This window comes from Barbus barbus, assembly GCF_936440315.1.
Source record: "Barbus barbus genome assembly, chromosome: 26".
NCBI lineage: Eukaryota > Metazoa > Chordata > Actinopteri > Cypriniformes > Cyprinidae > Barbus > Barbus barbus.
In genome coordinates this window covers 1,190,477-1,212,197 of record NC_136754.1, presented here as the reverse complement: position 1 = coordinate 1,212,197, position 21,721 = coordinate 1,190,477, and the positions used below count along the sequence as shown (strand labels likewise).

Here is a 21,721-nt window from a genome sequence, read left to right as displayed (position 1 = left end):
AATATTATTTTATTTCAACTTTATTTCAACTTTATTTAAATTATTTTTTAATGGTTTTTAAGTTTAGTTTGTTTTAGTTAAAAATAATAACCCGGGGAATCATCAAAAATGTTAACTTCATTTGATTAGAAGCCTTTAGATCAAAATGTTTTTAATAACATGAATATATAATACTATAAAATTTTATGTAATGAATATATAATACTAAGATTGAATCTTTTTGCATGGATGGCACTGCCTGCATGTCAGCTGTCATTTTTATTGCATCTTCCTCCCAATAGAATCACCAAATATACAATCTGCAGCAGCAGCAAAACCATCCTGTCTTATGCTGAAATACATGAGGTTTTGCATCAGATTGTCTTTCGCTTCAGTTTTTGACTATATGTGACCCTGGAGCACAAAAGCAGTCTGAAGTCGCTGGGGTATATTTGTAGCAATAGCCAAACATACATTGTATGGGTTAAAATGATCCATTTTTCTTTTATGCCAAAAATCATTAGGAAATTAAGTTAAGATAATGTTCCATGAACATATTTTGTAAATTTTCTACTGTAAATATATCAAAACTTAATTTTTGATTAGTAATATGCATTGCTAAGTACTTATTTTTGACAACTTTAAAGGTGATTTTCTCAATATTTCGATTTTTTTGCACCCTCAGATTCCAGATTTTCTAATAGTTGTATCTCAGACAAATATTGTCCGATCCTAACAAACCATACATCAATGAAAAGCTTCTTCATTCAGCTCAGATGCTATATAAATCTCATGACTGGTTTTGTGGTCCAGGGTCACATATAATTGTAAAACTGAGCTACAGCTAAATTTAGTCTGTGATTCATACAGATTAACTTAAGGAGGAAACTCTCTTATTTTTGCATTTATTCATCGGATAAAAAGAACAGGATATAATGCAGAGATGCACAGTATTTCATTCATTCTGAGCACTGGACTATAAAAGGAACATAATAAGCATCACAATACAGAATGAATGCACATGCAATGACCCTAAAAAAATAAATAATAATAAAACATCTGCTTTTCAACGTGTTTTTAATATATCAGTTTTGAATCTGAGTCTTGAGTCTTTGTCTGTGACCTGCTGTGATCTGGGTCAAGGCCTGTGAGACTCAAAGCCCAGCGGTGTGGAAAGCAGGAAAGCATTTTCACACTCATGTTTCTCGTCTAAACACACATGAGCAAACACACTGATCATGTGACGTATGGAAGGACTGAAATATCTTGTGCTGCAAACCTATTCTTCAACACTTTTATAAACAAGGTGCATTCAGCCAAGAAGCACAACTGTATCAATACGACACTATTTTTGATAGATTTAAAAGAATTCTTCCCAGCTAACCAGGAACGTTCTCACAACTACCTCTAACACTGTAAAAAGTTAGGACAACATTTTCTTTAAGTAATGGTTATGGAATGTTCTTATAACTTTTATTAATATTTCATATATGTTCTCATAAAATTGAGACCTTCACCGCTCTAAAGACAAGTCAATATAATTCTATAAACTGGACAATGACGATGAATGAGCTCTACCAACCCATGGCAACTTATTAAATATCATACAGCGCTCTTCGTTGACTGAGCCGATCACTTTACTCTCTCTTAGCTTTAAAAAAACAACAGCACAAGTTCTGATCGCATATGAGGGGAAGTGTAACATATGTAAATATTTTATTTTATTTCTCTTTTGTCAGTGTCATGGTTCACCTTTCCATAATTTTATATTTCCCTAAAGAAAACATATTTTTGGTAAATAAATAAATAAATAACCACAAAAACGAACACTTCAGGTTTATGTTTTAGATTTCACTAATGTAAAGAAAAAACAAAAAGAAAAAAAAAAAAAAAAAAAAAATATATATATATATATATATATATATATATTTTTTTTTTACTTTTTTTTACTTACATCTGAACAACTTTAAAAGTTAAATACAATTTTAAAATGGAATAAAATAGAAAATAAACTTTTGTAAATTGTCTTATCGTTTTCATTTGCAAAATACAAACAATAAAATTAAACAAAAATTTGTAAAAAAAAATAGAAAAAATATAAATAAAATAAAAATAATGTGTTGGGTTTTAGGTGTATGCTTGAGGTTTAGCTTTAGATTGAGGTTTTAGGTTATTTCAGTTCGGTTTTATGATCCACTTTCCATTAATCTTATATTTCACTAATAAAAAGGAAAGAAAATTTCTTAAAATAAAAATAAAATGTGGTAGGTTTTAGGTTAGGTTGAGGTTTAAATTTAGGTTTAGGTTAATTTTACAGTTCAATTTCATGATCCACTTTCCATTAATTTTATATTTCACTAATAAAAAGGAAATACAATTTCATAAATAAAATGTCTTTAAACAAATTATTAAAATAAAATAAAATTTCAGAATTGGTTTGCGTATGTATAGTACCACTAAATGTTTCTGCACTGCTTGACATCCATCAGTACTCATTGGTCGGGTTTTGATGGTCTGTTGTTCAGGTGTCCTCACCAGCTGTACTGAACACAGAGCAGTGAAGAAAGCTGCAGGTGCAAATGAATGAGAGAACATCAGATGACAGACTCTCACAGCTTCATAAAGCGTCTCTGAGGACGTCAGTCTTCTGACAATCAGCCGAGAGACACAGATCTCTGAGAGCAGGTAGAACAGCACATCTCTCTGATACAAGCCCTTAATAACTTCATTATGTGGGTAATTAAAATGACAGCTCTGCCCTATTTTACACCGAAAAAAGAAGTCAAAATCACTTCATGTTCTAGATTAATTTGAGCTAATGCACGAGGGATATGAGACATCTTACCTCTCTAGTATATTTGGAGTAATGTCATATTCACATTCATTACCTTTGTCAAAGTTAAGATCTGCTCTGAGCATCTCGGATCATGTCCATCATATGTGTCTTAATAAAGCCTCATTCCTTACATGAAAATTCAATTAGAAGCAAATCTTAATATTAAAATACCCTGACAATATGATGCTTCCAGCTAACAGAGAACGTATTCTGGAAAGGTTCTCTCAAAGTTCTTCTAGGAACGTTAATAGAGTGTTTGTTCACAACAATGTGTTAGCACAAAATTCTATTATTATTATTGGAGAAATATATGCAATACATATAGTCTTGGCAAAAAATTAAAAAATCCTCCATATACAACATACATTTATATATTGTTCAATTTTTTTTCTTAAATGTGACTTTGGAGCACAAAACCAGTCATAAGTAGAACAGACATATCTGTAGTCAATATTTATGCCAAAAATCTTTAGGATATGAAGTAAAGATCATGTTCCATGTTCAATTTTGTAAATTTCCCACCATAAATATATCAAAACTTAATTTTTGATTAGTAATATGCAGGGGCGTCGCTAGTGGGGGGAAAAGGGTGACAGAGTGCACAGGTCCCAGAGGTCTAGGGGGCCCGTGATCGCCTGGAGCACCGGGTCATTCCATTAGAGTAGTGGGCAGATCACTGAAACGAGGGAGACCTCCCAGATACTAGGCGCTGTTTTTAAATTACATAGCATGCGAAACAGCAAATAGTCCAAAAGTGTGAAGAAGCGCTTCATCCGCCAGCCGCTTGATCCATTCAGATGTGACACAGAATTGTTACACAGTCGAGTGATATGAGAGCATTAAAGGCTCTGTAGTGATGCTGGCTGAAAACAGCCATGACAATGAAGTATTGGAAAACGCCAATAGGCTTGTCAATTCAGCACCATAGTAATTTCACTTCAAGTTATTAACACTGTACAAATAGCCTATGTGTTGGCAGAAATGTATTTATTATAAATGTTACTGTTATAACATATTGGGGAATATTTACATTTTATAAAAGGTGTTTTGTAGTTGTTTCATGTTTTTTTAACTACAAATTTTACAGTTTATTATTTCTCATTTTTTATTTTAAAAAGCATATAACCCAGTTTTTAATGCTAATGGTAATGAGGACCATGGTTTGACTTCTTGTGATCACCATCCTACTAATACTAGTCAGCTAAACTATGGATTCTAAGCAAGAACTGCTTTCTTTTTAGATGTTAACGAGTTTTAATTGAAATAAAATGTTAATTCAATAAGGGCGTGATTAAAGAAATATCAGTGTCTTATATAAATTAGGTGTTTATTATTTACAAATAATAAAGTTCTTAAAGGGAGATTCACCCAAAAATGAAAATGTCATCATTTACTCAATATCATGTTATTCCAAACCTGAGTTTTTTTCTTCTGTGGAACATAATTTTTTACATTTTTGTCCATACAGTAGAAATCAAGGGTAACCAAAATGGTTTGGTAACATTCTACAAAATCTTCTTTTGTGTTCAACAGAAGAAAGTCGTTTGGAACGATATGAGGATGAGGAAATGATGACAGGATTTATTAGCAGTACTTTCCAGCAGTCTAGCTCAAAATCAATGCTTTACTGTCTGTCAAGTGCTTTTCTATGTGACAAAAATGCATTATTAAGTTTGTTGCATTTGTTGTGAATTCAGTAATATTATAATATCAGTATTCGCTTCTGTCCTGATTTATGTATTCATTTATTTTTTTCCAATCGAAGGCCCTATGACCCAAATAAAACATTCAAGGGGGAATTTGTGGGCAGGATTGGCTCGATTTTTCTAGGGCCAAATTTGAACCCCAGTTCAGCCCCATCCCCCACCCCAAACGTGATTTTGTGTACAGGGCCCAGAATTCATAGCGACGGCCTTGGTAATATGCATTGCTAAGAACTTCATTTGAACAACTTTAAAGGTGATTTTCTCAATATTTAGATTTTTTGCTCCCTCAGATTCCAGATTTTCAAATAGTTGTATCTCAGCCAAATATTGTCCTATCATAACAAACCATACATCAATGGAAAAAATACCCTTATGACTGGTTTTGTGGTCCAGGGTCACAAATGTTACTGTTTTTTAAATGTTACTGTTTGTTTTAGAATGTTCAGAGAACCTTTAAAAGTATCATTCCCATTATGTCTGCAAAATCATTATCATGTTCTCTTAATATTCCTATTATGGTTTTAAAACATTTTTTAAAAAACTGGACATTTGAAACGTTCACAGAACATTCAGAATGAAACTTAATGAGAAGATTAGCAAAACGTTCTTGGAATATATTTTTGTTAGCATGGTTTCAGGATTTATAGGGGTCATTTGACAGAAAACAGACTTTCTTTCCGCAGTCCATCCAGACCATTGTAATGAAACTAAACGGCAAAAAAAAAAACATTCAGAAATCATCATGATTGTGACGCTTCAGAGAATTTTTTTTTTGCTCCAGAGAAAAGTAACTGCCACATAAGTGTGAAAAAAAATATTTTCCAATACTTTCTCAGCACACTTGAGTACATGACATGCACACTACACCCTCTAGTGTCTGTCAGGAGGAACACACGGGTGTAATGTGCATCAAAACAGTAGAAAACAGTTGGAGTCTTTTTATGAGAAGCATAACAAGGCACAAAAAAGTGAATTTGCAATCAGTTTAACCCTGTAAAGCCTGCCATATGAAATAATAGTCAATTTTTTTTATGAAAAAGTTTATTGAACCTTCAGACAAAATCTAAAAAACAACAAATATAGTCTGCATATGTGTTTTATGTTTTTAATATATTTGATCCATCAGGCTTTTATGGCTCATATAGTCTGATACAGTGAGAATATGAAGGAAAAACAGCTCAGTTTTATTCAGAAACTCAAACTGAGCAAAAAACAAAACAAAAACAATTTGGTGCAGATGCTGATATTTATATGATCAAAAAGTGATGAAATACTGATGCTTCTCATGTAAATCAATGGGATCTTTATAACAATACAGCATATACTTACATAATATAAATATCATTCTACATTTCCAATAATACACTCTAAAAAAAAAATAGGGCACAATATTATATTTGAGACTCACAATTAAACAAGATTTTATGGAGAATCCAGTAAAACTAGGTTGCTTCAGTCCAGTAAGTGTTCACCTGGAAATATTACTAGCATATCAAATATATTCTTATGTTTGCTTGCTAAAAAAGCAGTAAATATTTGACAGCAGAAATGCATGTGAAGCAGCAGCTGAAGCTGATTATACCGAAATAACTTTTACTCGCTGAAAAACTCTAAACTATCAATCAGACGACAGAAGACATGGATTGTGTGTGAAACCGGTTTAACAGCAAAGTTTTATCATGTTGATTATTTAGAGGGCTCACGTGTGATACAGTAGGATTTCCAGGGTTAATCTTATTGCTGTCATGTGTGATTTTTCTGGCAGTTTTTTTTTTTTGTTAAAGACTTTTTCTCTTTTGTTTGCTAAGACAGAGAGTATTTTGTCGTTGTTTTGCATAGAGTCATGTGACGGGATCTAAATCCAGCCTTGATTTGCATGTTACCATGGGAAGTAATGTGACTCACTCACCTCGACAACAGTCTCTCACAATCATCCCAGGATCTTCTGCTAAACCTCAGATGTCTTCACACTCCTCGCTCTTATAAAGACAGAAATACATGTTTAAATCAAGGACAAAGCAAAGCGATACAGCAGCACATTCTAAGATATTTCGGTTATTAAATTAATAATTCTCAAGCTCCTGTGGCTCAAATGATGCATGATGCTTGCAAAGTCATGAGTTTGATTCTCAGGGATGAGAAAAAATGCATCAATTTGGATAAAAGCATCTGCCAAACACATACAGTAAATGTAAGCATTTGGCTAAGCTGCTTAAAAAAATATGAGTGTTTCCAGCTGAACTCTGCCCTTTTCTTTGGATTTAGTTCATGCATTGCAACTTTCTAGCTCTAGGAATATGTTGAAAACCAAATTCCAAAAACTGAAATCACTAACCATATTAGTATATGATATATTTGTCCTCTTCACGCTGGTGGGAAGCTTATTCAGCAGTTACACCTCATTTCCTGTCTGTGGGGTCATGGAAGGTCGGCTCACATATTTCCTCCAGGCCTCTGATTCCTCCAACGCTTGGCTTTCTCGCTGAGCTTCCTGATGTTCTCCATTATCTTTTAGTTTGCTCATGTGAGTCCATAGATTCTCCCAGGAAGCCTTTCAGAGATGCTTCATATGGCAAACAGCAGAGCTAAACACAGAGCAGGTTTCATGACCATAGACAAAAGTGCCTTTCTGTTGCATGCAAAAATAAATAAATAAAGATAATACATTAAAAAAATACATAATTAAAACAAACAACAAATACAAAAACAAACAAAAAATAATATAAATTAATAATTAAAAAATAAATAGAAATAAAATAAAAAATATTTAATAAACACATTTATTAATTGGCTTAAAAATGAGAATAAATACATAAATATGTACAAACATTACTAAATTAAAAAAATTATAAATAAATAAATTAGTATCTGTCTAAAAAAACTTTTAAATTCTTGGTGTAAACCTTAATGGTATAGTATTTTTTGTATACTATAGTATAGTATTTTTTCATGATGGCTCAAGAAGGTGCAATTGTTCAAATAACATATCGTTTCATTTTAAAATATAAAGCAATTGTAACCCCAAAAGTGTTTTTCAAGTGTAATATTTGTGTAAAGGCTAGGCCTGGGAGAGAAAAATGGACATTTCCATAGAAAGACCCACCGAGCAGCACAGCGGTGTTTCCAGCGCCCTCTGGCGGCCGCGGCGCTCCTGACTGCGGGACTCCTCCCCTCATGCAGACCGAGCAGATCGCTCTTCCTGCGGTGTGACAGCAGCAGCACTGGCGCATTGTGTGTCTTTAATATCCATTTGAATCTTTTCCTCTCACGTTGAGTTATTAATATAACCTCATCTGATTTCCCTTCCTCTGGACGGACTGCAGGACGGAGCGGGCTTCTTGAAAATGGCCAACAGAGATGATGAATACGATTTCTTGTTCAAAGGTAAATTCTGCATTGCATTATACAGAGCAGAGGAGTAACATAATCATGCATAATCCATCCATTGTTCCTGATCTATAGATCTGACGGGCTGTAGTATCATGAAACGTCTTCAGCGGTGGCACCCGTCTGAAATAATGGCAGAAATAACAGGCTTTGAGATAGAAACGCCCGCAGAGGCATCGATACACATCCATCGATCAGTAAAACATCTGGGGATACCAGGGCCTAGATGATGGGAATTTAACATGCATTGTTAAATATATGGCAGATGAGCAGTAGCCCTACTTTGAGCTCATGTTTAGAGGTGATTTAAGACTAAAAAACGCTGGTTTGTTTTGCACTGCGATCTAATGCTTTTCCATTGAAGCTGATGATTATAACAGCCAACAACTTTCACTAAATGTTAGAGCAAGTATTCTTAAAATAATGTTGATGGAACGTTCTATTATTAACGTTCTCGTAATGTTGAGAGGAAACGTTCTAAGAACATGTTCTCCGAACGTCCTTGTTATTCGTAGGTTCTCAGGATATAATGATATAATGGAATGTTTCCAGAAGAACATCAAAAATTGGGTTTAAAAACATTCAGAAATAACATTTTCATGACGGGTTTAAAATGATAGAATGGAATGTTCCTCTAACGTTCACAGAACCAGAAAAAATGGTTCTTTAAATATAAAAATCGGGTTTAAAACGTTTAGAGAGCATTAAAATGTAACATTCTCGTAATGATGGAATGGAATGTTCCTGTAACATTCACATGACTGAAAAAAAATATTTGAAAATAAAAAAAATTAAATGTAGAGAGAACATTGAAATGTAACATTCTAGTAATGTTTCTCTAACATTCACATAACCAAGAAGAAATGTTCTAAACACATGAAATGTTTCATAACGTAATGGGAATGTTAGCAAAATGGTTTTTTTTATTAGCTGGGTAGGATTGCGTATACTTTTGAAGAAAGCACATTTAAAAGTAACATGTTTGATGATAATTATTCTGTCCTGCAGCTGATTGGTTACATTGTAACTCTGATTGTATCACGTCACCTGATCAAAGTCTGACGCGGCAAATCTGTTACATTCCATTTTCACCAAATCAGCAAAGTGTGAGGATCAAAGTTCAACTTGACTTCCTAGTAAAGACGACATGAAGATATCAGCCAGCCCTCCTCAGCCGGAGCTGAAGGAAATCAATGCAAACACGTTCACAGCTCACCTGCAAACCAAAACCGTGCCATCCTTTACTGACCTGCTTTTTCATTTGAAACACAGTATGAGATATGAGAGTTTTGTAGACTATCTGTGCCATAATGAAAGTGAAAGGGATCTGGGGGTAGACTATGCATCTCAAATCAGATGTATTATATTCCAGATCTATCATATAGCATCAGATCTGGAAAAAAAATAAATTAAATTAAACAAGCAAGAAAGAGAGCTGCAGGAGTTCAAAATGAACTTTTGGTTACACCTGTCAATCATAACTGAATTAAGAAAGTTTACAAACCACAAATATTTTCTCAGTGGTCATTAAACTGGCATGATATAGTATTATTCATAATAATATACAGGATTTGGACAAATAATGTGAACACCTATTATTATAGAGGTTTATATCATTTTGCTAGGCTACGGTGAAAAAATAAATATTATTATTTTTTCTTTTTATTGTCTATATTCTCCCTCTTTTTTAAAATTATGACAGTGGGATTATTTACCTGTTTTCCTTTCATATTTGAGCTTTGTCTCCGTCTCAGTGAAGCTTGAAAAGATCCACCAGGGTTTTGCTGGCTTAGTGGTTTTAATTTTTAATTATTTTGTAAGCTAGGTTTTTTAAGTCAATTATTGGATTGATTAAAATTATATTTTCTGTTTCTCTATGTTTATGTGCTTTAGTGTTCAAAAGTTTGGGGTTGACTTTATTATTTTTGAAAGAAGTCTCTTCTGCTCACCAAGGACTGCATTTACTTTATCAAAGTTACAGTAAAAACAGTAAAAGTGTGAAATATTATTCCAATTTAAAATAGCTGTTTTCTCTGTGAATATGCATTTGAAATGTCATTTATTTCTGTGATGCGCAGCTGTATTTTCAGCATCATTACTCCAGTCTTCAGTGTCACATGATCCTTCAGAAATAATTCTAATATGCTGATTTGCTGATTATTATCAATGTTGAAAACTGTTGTGCTGCTTCATATTTTTGTGGAAACTGTGATGCATTTTATTTTTCAGAATTCTTTGATGAATAGATAGTTCAAAAGGACAGCATTTATTTTAAATAGAATTTTTTTGTAACATTATAAATGTCCTTAGTATCACTGTTGATCAATTTAATGTGTCCTTGATGAATACAAGTATTAATGTCTGACCCCGAACTTTATGCTAGTGTATGTTAATATTTTGTCAGTATATTGTGATCTCAGAGCGTCTGTTTGTCTGCTTCTGCTCTCAGTCGTTCTGATCGGAGATTCGGGCGTCGGGAAGAGTAACCTGCTGTCGCGCTTCACACGGAACGAGTTTAACCTGGAGAGCAAGAGCACGATAGGAGTGGAGTTCGCCACCAGGAGCATCCAGGTGGATGGCAAGACGATAAAAGCGCAGATCTGGGATACAGCAGGGCAGGAGCGGTACAGGGCCATCACCTCTGCGTGAGTACAGTCATGCTTTAGATGGGAAATACAGCCATACTGGATACCATTTAGTATTGGGGTATTTACACAGTACTTAAATAATACCGCAGTTCTACCCAGTGTTATTTTAGGATCATTGATATACTGTTATAGTTTTTATTCATATTTTATTTTATTTAATATATATATATTATTTATTTAATATTTATTTTAATTTAATTTTGAAATGTTTGTTTTTGTCATTTTTATTAATATTTTTAAATTATTTATTTTTAGTGCAATTTTAGGTTTTGTTTTTTTAACCAAATTAAACTAAATGAAAATGAAAAATGTTGCTGATTATAAAGTAGCTGAAATAAAATAAATTCAAGCTTTTATTGTATTTTATTATATTTCAGTTAAAGTTTATTTTAAATATGGTTTTAGTTTTAGTTAACTATTATAACCCTGGTTCTACCATGATGCATGTTCCAACAGTACTTTTTCTTAGTAATTCTTATGCAAGAAAACATGCAAGAAACAAGTTGCCACAGAACAAATATGTCACAATATAAACTTATTTGCATTTGTGGCTGTTGATAAGTGAACAGATGTGGTTTTGGTTCCCCTATGCCAAAAATAACATTTGCTCAGCCATTAAACTCTTTTATTTTTTATATTTTGTATCATTTTATTTTCATTTTTGAGCCATTGTATTTTTTATTATGTGATCAAACCTCTATAGCAATAGGAATACTATATCAATAGTATATATAGCAATAGTAATTTTTGTTAATTTGTTAAAATATAAATATTAGATGAAAAACTAAAACTAAATGAAATAAAGTAAGCTAAAATTATTAACTAAAAAAAAAAAAAAAATGTTTTTACTAACTAAAAAAATAAGCAATGTTGCCGAGGCAACTAACTGAAATAAGTTGCCATGGCAATATTTATAAAATAAAATAAAAATGATTTACTAACAAAATAATTAAAACTGAACTACAGAGAATGTTTATTATTGTAAACTAAAACTTAAAAACATTTTTGTTAATTTATTAAAATATAATTATTACATGAATATTACAGGCAGAATTGCTAAAATAAAAAAATAAATAAAAATAAAGGAGTGCTGTTATACGATTAATCGCTTCCAAAATAAAAGTTTTTGTTTACATAATATATGTGTGTGTACTGTATATTTATTATGTATATATATAAATACACACATACAGTAAATATTTAAAAAAAATATATATATTTATATTCTTATATTTTATATTATATCTAATTATATTCAACATATAAACATATTTTTCATAAATATATACATGCATATATATATATATATATATATATATAATAAATATACACAGTATATGCAGATGTTTTTATTTTTATATATATATATATATATATATATATATATAATAAATATATACAGTATACACACATATATTATGTAATCAAAAACTTTCATTTTAGATGCGATTAATCGCGTTTGACAGCACTAAAATAAAGTCAAATAAAATTGATTTACTCAATGAAACTAAAACTGAACTAAAAGTAAAACTATGAGCAATAGTAATAGCGATGCTTGATATTTTGGCTCAGACTGTGGTTATGGTTTTCTGACGTATGCAGGTATTATCGCGGCGCGGTCGGCGCGCTGCTGGTGTACGACATCGCCAAACATCTGACCTATGAGAACGTGGAGCGCTGGCTGAAAGAGCTGCGAGATCACGCCGACAACAACATCGTCATCATGCTGGTGGGGAATAAGAGCGACCTGCGCCACCTGAGAGCCGTTCCCACCGACGAGGCACGCGCTTTCGCAGGTACAGCCGACCCTAGAGACAGATCAATCCTCTGGAAAACTGCTGCTCCTTTTGTTTGTCTGATCCTTCTAGGCATGATGCAAATCTGTGGAGAAGTATTTTAGATTTTTAAAGGAATAGCTCAACCAAATATGAACATGTCCTGAAAATATACTCACCCTCAGGCCATCCAAGATGTAGATGAGTCATCACTTGCTCAGCAATGGATGCTCTGCAGTGAATGGGTGCCGTCAGATTGAGAGTCCAAACAGCTGATAAAAACATCACAATAATCCACACCACTCCAGTCCATCAGTTAACATCTGGAGAAGACAAAAGCTGCATGTTTGTAAGAAACAAATATCCATCATTAAGATGTTTTTAACTTAAACCGTCGCTTCTGGACAAAATAATCCATAATAACACTTCCTCCAGTGAAAAAGTGTTCTGGTCTGAATCAGGAGAGAAATCTGCACAGATCAAGCACTGTTTACAAGCCAAAACAGCTCTAAACAAATATGTGGCTGGATTTTGATGTGAGAGATGGACTTTTCCACTGGAGGAAGCGTTATTATGGATTATGGACTCGTATATGGTTTAAAATAAAAAACGCCTTAATAATGGATTTGTTTCTCCAGATGTTAACTGATGGACTGGAGTGGTGTGGATTATTGTGATGTTTATATCAGCTGTTTGGACTCTCATTCTGACGGCACCCATTCACTGCAGAACATTTCTCCAAATCTAACTATTCCTTTAAAAAAGTGTAAATATTTGCTCAGACAATGATTCATAATTCTAATTTTCTTATTTAGGATAGGAAATGAACTTGAACCACATTGGTTATTATATTAATCAGAACCTAAATTAGATTAACCTCGAACAGAACTAAACATCTTCATTAAACCATTCTGATAAACAAAAAATTGGAGAAAGTAATATTTGTATTCAGCAAGGATGCATTAAACTGATCACATTTATATTGTAACAGAAGATTCTATTTCAAATAAATTCTGTTCTTTTGAACTTTCTATTCATCTGTGAATTCAACTGTTTTAAATGTTTATAATATTTCTCTGTTTTTACTGTATTTTTGATCAAATAAACGCAGCCTTGGTGAGCAGAAGAGACTTCTTTCAAAAATATGTAAATTGCTGCATTTGCACAGAAATTCTCTCTGTTCATGTTTTATAAACACGATTCATTCTGTGTGAAGCTTTCTGTTGTCAGTGGATATTTTAAGAGCAACAGCTTCTGCTTGCTTCCAGAGAAAAATAACCTGTCTTTCATCGAGACGTCCGCTCTGGACTCTACTAACGTGGAGGAGGCCTTCAAGAACATCCTATCAGGTACAAACCCATATGAAGCATCATTCCAGTCAAACGCTTCATCACAGCAGCAATAAACCAAATAGCATGATTCCCATGACAGCTACAGTGGCGTCTTATGTAACTTTAATAGTGCAGCATCTGCCATCTGGTAAGCTGCGATTGCCTGCCAGGAATTATGGAGATTTTAGAGAGATAATTTAGACAAGGGTGTACATATTCATACTTAAAATGATGCGATTCCATAACCATTCTTTACTAGATGATGCAACGCAATGTATATTGATATGTTTCACAATTATATAAAAAAAAAGTTAGTTCTGGCAGGTCACGTGAGTCAAGCTTGCATCAGCTGACTCTCAGCTGATCACATCTACCTATAGGGATACAACACCTATTGCGGCATTCCTATATAAGCGCTATTCAGTATTATTCAGCAGCTTGCTTGCTCGGGAGCAAATTACCCTCCTCCATCCCCAACTCCTCCTTTCGCCTCAGTCAAGAATTGGCTTCTGACATTCCTGTTGAATCAGACTCCCTAATCTTGAATAATGTGTTACACTAAATGTAATTAAGTACATTAATGATATCTGCTTGGTTCTGTTCTGTTAACCCTTGGAGGGTTATTATTGCTGCGTTCCCTGCTCATTCATGACAGGCTGCATGGACGGGCAGGGAGTTTTTGCCCAGAACAGAACCATACTAGTGTCTATCATTGACGATAGTGGTCTTGATAGAAAAAAGATAAACTGAAGGGACAAATGTAAGATTTACATTCACATACTCAAGAAATTAATGTAATACATTGAGAACAGGGTTATTATCATTAAAACAAAAAAAAACTGAAATAAATAAAAACAAAAATATGTTGAAAAACCTAAAGCAAAACAAATCAGATTAAGTTGTAGTATATATAATATGAAGAAATATATAAAAACCAAAATACTGAAAATATATGTAATATGAAGAAAAATATATAAAAAATTAATAAAAACAAAATACTGTAAATATGTATAATATGAAGATATACAGTATATTAAAAAAGAAATAAAAATACATTTAATTGTCAAGTGCATGTCATATTTCATAAAGAAACGGAAACCCTTAATTACTTATAAATTGTTTTTTTTTTAATTAAAAAATAAATAAAATATATACGCTTTTCTTTTTTGTGAGTGAAAAGTGGAAATATTTATAAAAAGTAAAATGTTTTTGCATTAACGTAATGTGAGTTTAAGAGGTAAAATGTGTGCTGTTAATGCAAAAAATGGCAATCAAATTTTAATTTTGAAAACTAAATAATAATATAAAAAAGCAAAAAAAATAAAAATAAAAAAAAAAGTTTGAAGAAATTTATCAAAAAAACTACAGTTAAGATTATGGGAAAAATATACATTAATGGGCTTATAATAACTATAACAATCAACAGTTAATATCAAGCAGCTTTACAGTGACCAGTCAGATCTGAAACTCTGATTAATCTGCATTCATTCTCTCACTCGTTCTCTCTCCGTTTCTCCTGCATCTGTAGAAATTTATCGCATCGTATCACAGAAGCAAATCGCTGACCGATCGGCTCACGACGAGTCGCCGGGAAACAACGTGGTGGACATCAGCGTCCCACCGACTACAGACGGCCAGAAGGGCAACAAACTGCAGTGCTGCCAAAACCTGTAACCATGACAACCAGCCTCACCTGTCACTCATCTCGTCTCCCTCGACATGTCATGCGCTAATGTTCTGTTTTATTTGTGTAATATATAAATATATTTTTCTTTTTGATAGCTTGTCCACTCACATACACATACGACTGCCATGAGTAAACTTTTACAGTATCTGACTGTGCTCTGGTTTATTAGCTGCAAGACTGTGGTTGAAGTATGAAAATTAGGTTTATCAATATGTTTATCAGTAAATATTACACAGTCATACATGGATAAAAATACCTTGACCTTGATTTTGTTCCTTCAGATGTCCTCTGCTACCATCAGCTGAATCTCAAGATCATGTGAGGGCATATTTCACTCCAAAATCAAAAGAAATTTGAATCATATAATTAATAATATTAATATAATTTTTTAAAATTTTTTAAAAAACATTTTCCCCTCAAATTTGTATTAAAGGAATACATACACACACACACACACACACACATATATATATATATATATATATATATATATATATATATATATATATATAAACAGTATCTACAATTTTGCATTGCTACTCAGAGAAATTCATTAAAATGTCATTAAAAAAACTTTTTATTATATTATGAAATACTCAAAAGATGTTTCCAAATATTTGGAAATGCAAAGTTAATGCAATATATATGAACTAAAATGAACTAAAAATCAAAGTTATATATATACTTTGATTTTTAGTTAATTTTTAGACATTTTCATGAATTTCCCATGAATTATTGTAATGCAGTAATATATATGTTTTTTATTCGATACTGTATAACCTCACATGTTTTCTTGAGACTGACCTTGATATTCTTCAGCAAAGTAGTGAAAGCTACTAAACAGACAGTACTAGTTGTAAGCATTTAACCTTGATAAAGCTGCTAGTTGAGTCTGATTTCAGAGCTTTCTATTTCTGTCTGTGTAACGCTATGAGAGGAGGAAGTGATATTTACAGCAGACAGGAAGTCCCGCCTTCATAAACACATCTGTGGCTGTACATCAAATAACAAACACAGTCATGTGGAAACAAATATAGTGTAAGACTAACAGATCAGCAAAAAAACTCAATACCAGATGAGAGCTTATTGGTTACAGCACTATTTATTTCATTTGATATGCATATAGGTCTTTTGGGATTTTTTTTTTTTTTGTATGCATTGTTTTTTAAATATGTGTTGGTTCATTATTGTCAAACACACATTAATGTCTCTATGAATTCTCATGAATGCTGGTCTGAAGGTTCGCTGTGAACACACACACACATGCACATGCACACACACACAACTATTTGTAATTATCAACATTTTCAATTAAAAACAAAACGATGCTTAAATTGTGAATAATAACCTATTGCATCAATTATGCATCAAAATAAATATGTACACATGAAATGATCCACTTCCTCTTTCTCCTGCATCTCTGTACAGAACATTGCATTATGGGGAAAAAAAAGAAAAGTGGTTTTCATACTGCATTGAGAATTATATTAATAATTTCTTAAAATAAGAAAAAATCTAGAATAAAAAAATAAATAAAATAAAATTAGAAACAAAACATTTAAATATAGATTTTTTTTAATCTGACAGAAATATCTTTAATGCATAAGAGGCAGTTATTATGAGTAAAATCCCATTAATATTATTCATATATTATTCATACTTCACTGGCAAAAAATAAAGTAAAAAACCTTGAACTATACTAAATTATAAATTATAATTACAAACATTAAAACAGACAAATAACGGAAGGAAAATCTGTAATCTAGCAGCAATATGTTTTTCATATTCACATTAGAGATATACTTTTATGAATAAGAAATAGTCATTATGGATAAAATAAATAAAAAAAGAAGTATTGTTCATACTTCATTTGGCGATGATCATGAAAATAACAAGAACAATAATAATTGCTTAGAAATAAGAAAAACTATTTTCAAATAAAGTAAATTAAAGTAAATGCCAAATTAGAAATTAAACGACAAACTACTGAAACAAATTATAAAAAGATTCAAGACTCAAAAATAGGAATTTCTCTAAAGTGACAGCAATATGAATAAATTGTGGTTCAGTTTATAAAAAATACAAATCATCCTCTAGAGTTTCAGAAGAGATCTCAACTCCATCTCACGCTGAGCTCTGATTGGCTGAAGTCTGATCTCAGGATGAATGAGAACCTTTGACCTGCACTAGTTTCTCTGGCTGTGTCCTGTTGAGTTGCTGTGAATGTAGATGAATGGTTATTGGATGTGTGTGTTTGCAGGAAGTGTGTGAGCGCCGATAAGAGCCGCTGCCGTCTCATTCATCAACACACAGCAGAAGTAACAGAGTCTTCAAAAGTACAGCTGAACGTTTGACATCAGCTATCATTACTGATAAAAGCACCCTGTAGTAGTGCTCAATTTTTTAAGTGCTTTTATTCGGCAAGTCTGCATTAAATTGTGACACTAAAGGCTTTTATAATGTTACAAAAGATTTCTGGTTCAAATAAATGCTGTTCTTTCTGAACTTTCTAAATCCTGAAAAATAAAATGCATCACCGTTTCAACAAAAATATTGGGCAGCATAAGTGTTTTCAACATTGATAATAATCAGACATGTTTCTTGAGCAGTAAATCAGCATATTATAATGATTTCTGAAGAATCATGTGACACTGAAGATTGGAGTAATGATGCTGAAAATACAGCTTTGATCGCAGAAATAAATTACATTTCAACTGATATTCACATGGACAACAGCTATTTTAAATTGTAATAATATTTCACATTTTAACTATTTTTACTGTATTTTTAATAACATAAATGCTGCCTTGGTGAGCAGAAGAGACTCTTTCAAAAACATTCAAATTTTACTAATTCGCTGAAAATCTTACTTTTTTTGTTGTTTGTTTTTGGTGATTTTTCTGTGATCTTTCATCAATGGCTGGTTTCTTCAGGTCATCACTGGATGAAAAGAAACCACACAAACATAACAAAAGCATGAAAAACAAATGATGTTAACTGATGATGCATTTGTAGGGTTAAATGATCAGCACTGGAAAAAAAAATATTCATTGAATTTACACATTTTTTTTTAAAGTAAGTGGTTGCAATCAATTTTAAATAAATTTAAATAAACTAATTTAGTTGACCAACTTTCAACATTTGTTTTTTTTTAAATGTAGCTAAAATAAATAGTTTGTACAACCACTTACCTTAAAAAAATTTTTTTTTTTTTTTTTTTTGTCTGATTAGACCTTAGATGAGAAGTAGATATTACACATAATTCATCATTCAAATTATTTTTCTATGGCAGGTTTCAAAACATTTTTACAAATAATAATAATAAAAATAATAAACTGAAAAAAAAATGTAATATTTCACTCCAAAATCAAAAGAAATATTGTACTATTTTGCATAAAGAAATTTCCCTCAAATTCTCATTATGCTCAAGCAAAAAAACAAAACAAAAACACAATAAATAAATACATGCATAAATAAATTATCCTATTGGTTGAACATTAAAAAAATGCACATTTCACTAGAAGATTAAAAAATTCTAAAGCTATTTTTAAAACTTGATGTCTGTAATGATGTGTATATAAGACAATGTAAATGATTCCTCCATAAATGTGTCCGACACTCTTTGCATGTCATTTGTTTTTACCCAGAATACACTAAACATGCTTTTAGACCTGAGAAGAAACAGATTCACTCACAGAAAAGCACAATATAAATCAGATTCAAATGCAAAATAAAAAGAAACGTTTATTTTCCATATAGTCTTTATTGGTATGGTTTGTTTTTATTTTTACATCATCATTAATCTGTACAGACACACAGCCCGTGGATGTTTAGTCTTAGAGACGGACACTTAGAGACGTTCACATGCACTGAGTCTCACCAGAAAACAGCTGCAGAAATGAATGACAAAGCCTAAAGTACAGCACAGACCTTCCTCAAACCAGTGACCAAAAATATGTACAGTCTCACACACGCACACACACACACACACATTAGTTACTGAGGGCAGACTGTAGATACTCAAACACTAGAGCTTCACAGCAGACGTCTGAAGAACTACAAACCAAACGCCCTGAACATGCAGCCTCTCATTACCTCACACATACAGTACATTATTACACTTTAAAACATACATATTGTACATTATACTACAAAGACTTGCCCCACGAAACAAGAGAAATGGGAGTGATTTTAATCATATTTTGATAAATAAGGCCATTTTATCCTTTAAACCCCAAACTGAGCATTGAAGAAGTGATACAGGTTCAATAAAAAGTATCGTTTCCAACTCACAGAGGAAACAAAAACACACATTAAAATGGACATAAAAATGTTTTAAAGTATTGCCACTAGACTTGAAAACATATAAATAAAATCTTAAAACTATATCCAATTTTTAGATCCATTTTAAGTGCATTATTGTAAATGTGACTTTTCTTTGATTTTACAACTTTAAGGATGAGTCTGAATTATTTTCACGTCAGATTCTGTGATTTAACATATGTACTGTATATAAATTCCTGTTGTGACCGTGATTATGATATTCAGCACATCTGAAATTAGCCTTAACAAACAAAAAAAAGACATAAAAAAATATAAAACACTATAAAGTTTTCATAAAATTACACAGATAAAAGATGACAATAAAACATTATTTTAAAAGAAAAATGATATTAGAAACTCTTTTTTGAAATGGAGTAAAGCTTAACAAAGCTGAATGACAAGGTTTTAAAAGCTGAATTTAATATATATATATTTAAGCGTGGGCCGTTTCTCTGTCAGTTCACAAATACAGACGATCAATCTTAACATAAAACTTCAGAAACTTCATGTTGCATGATAACAAACATACTGTACACTCTCTATCACATGCAAAACATCTGTGAGATTGTCATTATAGATATTGACTCTATAGAGAACGCTCAGTGCACCATAAAAATATATTGTTTTCCAGCAATATTATAAAATGCTTAAAATAAGATGCATTTATTTGAGAAGCAAAATATTATGATGTCGTGAATTAAGTACTTTTCATACTTCACTGGGAATGTTAATAACAATAACTATATTAAATTAAAGATTCTAATTATAAATATAATTATATATTTTTTTATAAAATAATGTGTAGTAATAGTAATAATAATAACTGTTTAGAATAATAAACACTTAGAAATTTATAAATAAACTTATAAATTATAAAGCTATAAAACTTTAATAGACATTCATAAAATTATATCGATAAAAGATGACAATAAATAAAACATGTTTTTAAAAGGAAAAAAATATATATTGGTAACTGTTCCTAGAATGGAATATGTTTTTTTTTTAAATAATATATTTATAATAAATTAAAAATAATAGCTCAAAAAACAAAAAAACTATTCTAAATTATAAAGTTATAAAATTATAATAGACATTCAAAAAATTAAATTCTCATGTAAATGCATCTCGTTTTAAGGATGTTTCAGAATTGATTTAAAAACAAGACAAAAATATTGATTGAATGTTTTTCTGTAATGTGTTGACCTGAATAGAAGAATTCTGCATGTTTTAATGAAGACAATCTGAAACAGTTTAACAGACCAATGATGATCTATAATAAAATTCATCTGACTTGTGAAAAAAAACAGAAAGTAATATACAAAAAGGAGCACATCTGACTAATGACGACACGACTGCTAGAAAAAGACACAAGTCACATGATTCGCGCTCGATTCATATGTGATGTTGATATGTTTCACAGCAGCTTCCAGCGTCACATGATATGTGTTCAGTCATCTGTAGCAATGCTTTACGTTTCAAATCTTTATCTTTTTATCGCATATTTTAACTGTATTCCACTCCAAACATCTCAGATGTACACAAAATCAAAACAGATCATGTAATTACATGCAATCACGAGGAGGAGTTCATATTGCATAATGAGGAAGCTCCACGCTGGACGCATGGATAGAGACAGATCAGGAAGAGTCACATCGTTCAGAGGAATGATTGAAGACCTTAAATCTAGTCTAGTGCATTATGGGTCATCAACAACTTGGAAACTGACGAGATGTATTTGATGGAGTCGATGCATGTCCTGATTCACAAACACACAAGGGATTTTCTTGAGGGGAATCGATCAGGAAGTGGCACCCAGGTAGAAAAGCAACAGGGTTTTTGTGTGGAAGGTTCTTCGGTTCATCTCGCTCGTGCTCAGAAGAGCAGAATCCATGCTGGAGAACAGCAAAACCGCTTCAGACCCACAGAGAGACGTCTACTGAACATCCAGATTACTGTACAGACAGAGACAGAGAGAGATGTTCCTGAAAACACTGCTTCTGCTTTGCACACTCAAGTACATACTTACAGACAGAGAGTATGCAGTGAGAG

General features: G+C 32.0%; 1 protein-coding gene across 1 annotated transcript; it reads left to right on the top strand.

The window, feature by feature from the left end:
• Positions 1 to 7,690: 7,690 nt before the first annotated feature.
• On the top strand, positions 7,691 to 15,615 carry LOC306845728 (ras-related protein Rab-11B). The gene is made up of 5 exons (XM_079378689.1): positions 7,691 to 7,905; positions 10,358 to 10,553; positions 12,159 to 12,352; positions 13,600 to 13,680; positions 15,191 to 15,615. The coding sequence occupies exons 1-5, from the start codon at positions 7,866 to 7,868 to the stop codon at positions 15,334 to 15,336; spliced, it is 657 nt and encodes a 218-aa protein (XP_079234815.1). The 5' UTR covers positions 7,691 to 7,865; the 3' UTR covers positions 15,337 to 15,615.
• Positions 15,616 to 21,721: the final 6,106 nt, after the last annotated feature.

Coding starts and splice junctions, on each gene's coding strand:
- LOC306845728 (XM_079378689.1), top strand. CDS start 7,866: ATGGCCAACAGAGATGATGAATACGATTTCTTGTTCAAAG. Junction 7,906..10,357: donor ATACGATTTCTTGTTCAAAG/GTAAATTCTGCA, acceptor TTCTGCTCTCAG/TCGTTCTGATCGGAGATTCG. Junction 13,681..15,190: donor CTTCAAGAACATCCTATCAG/GTACAAACCCAT, acceptor CTGCATCTGTAG/AAATTTATCGCATCGTATCA.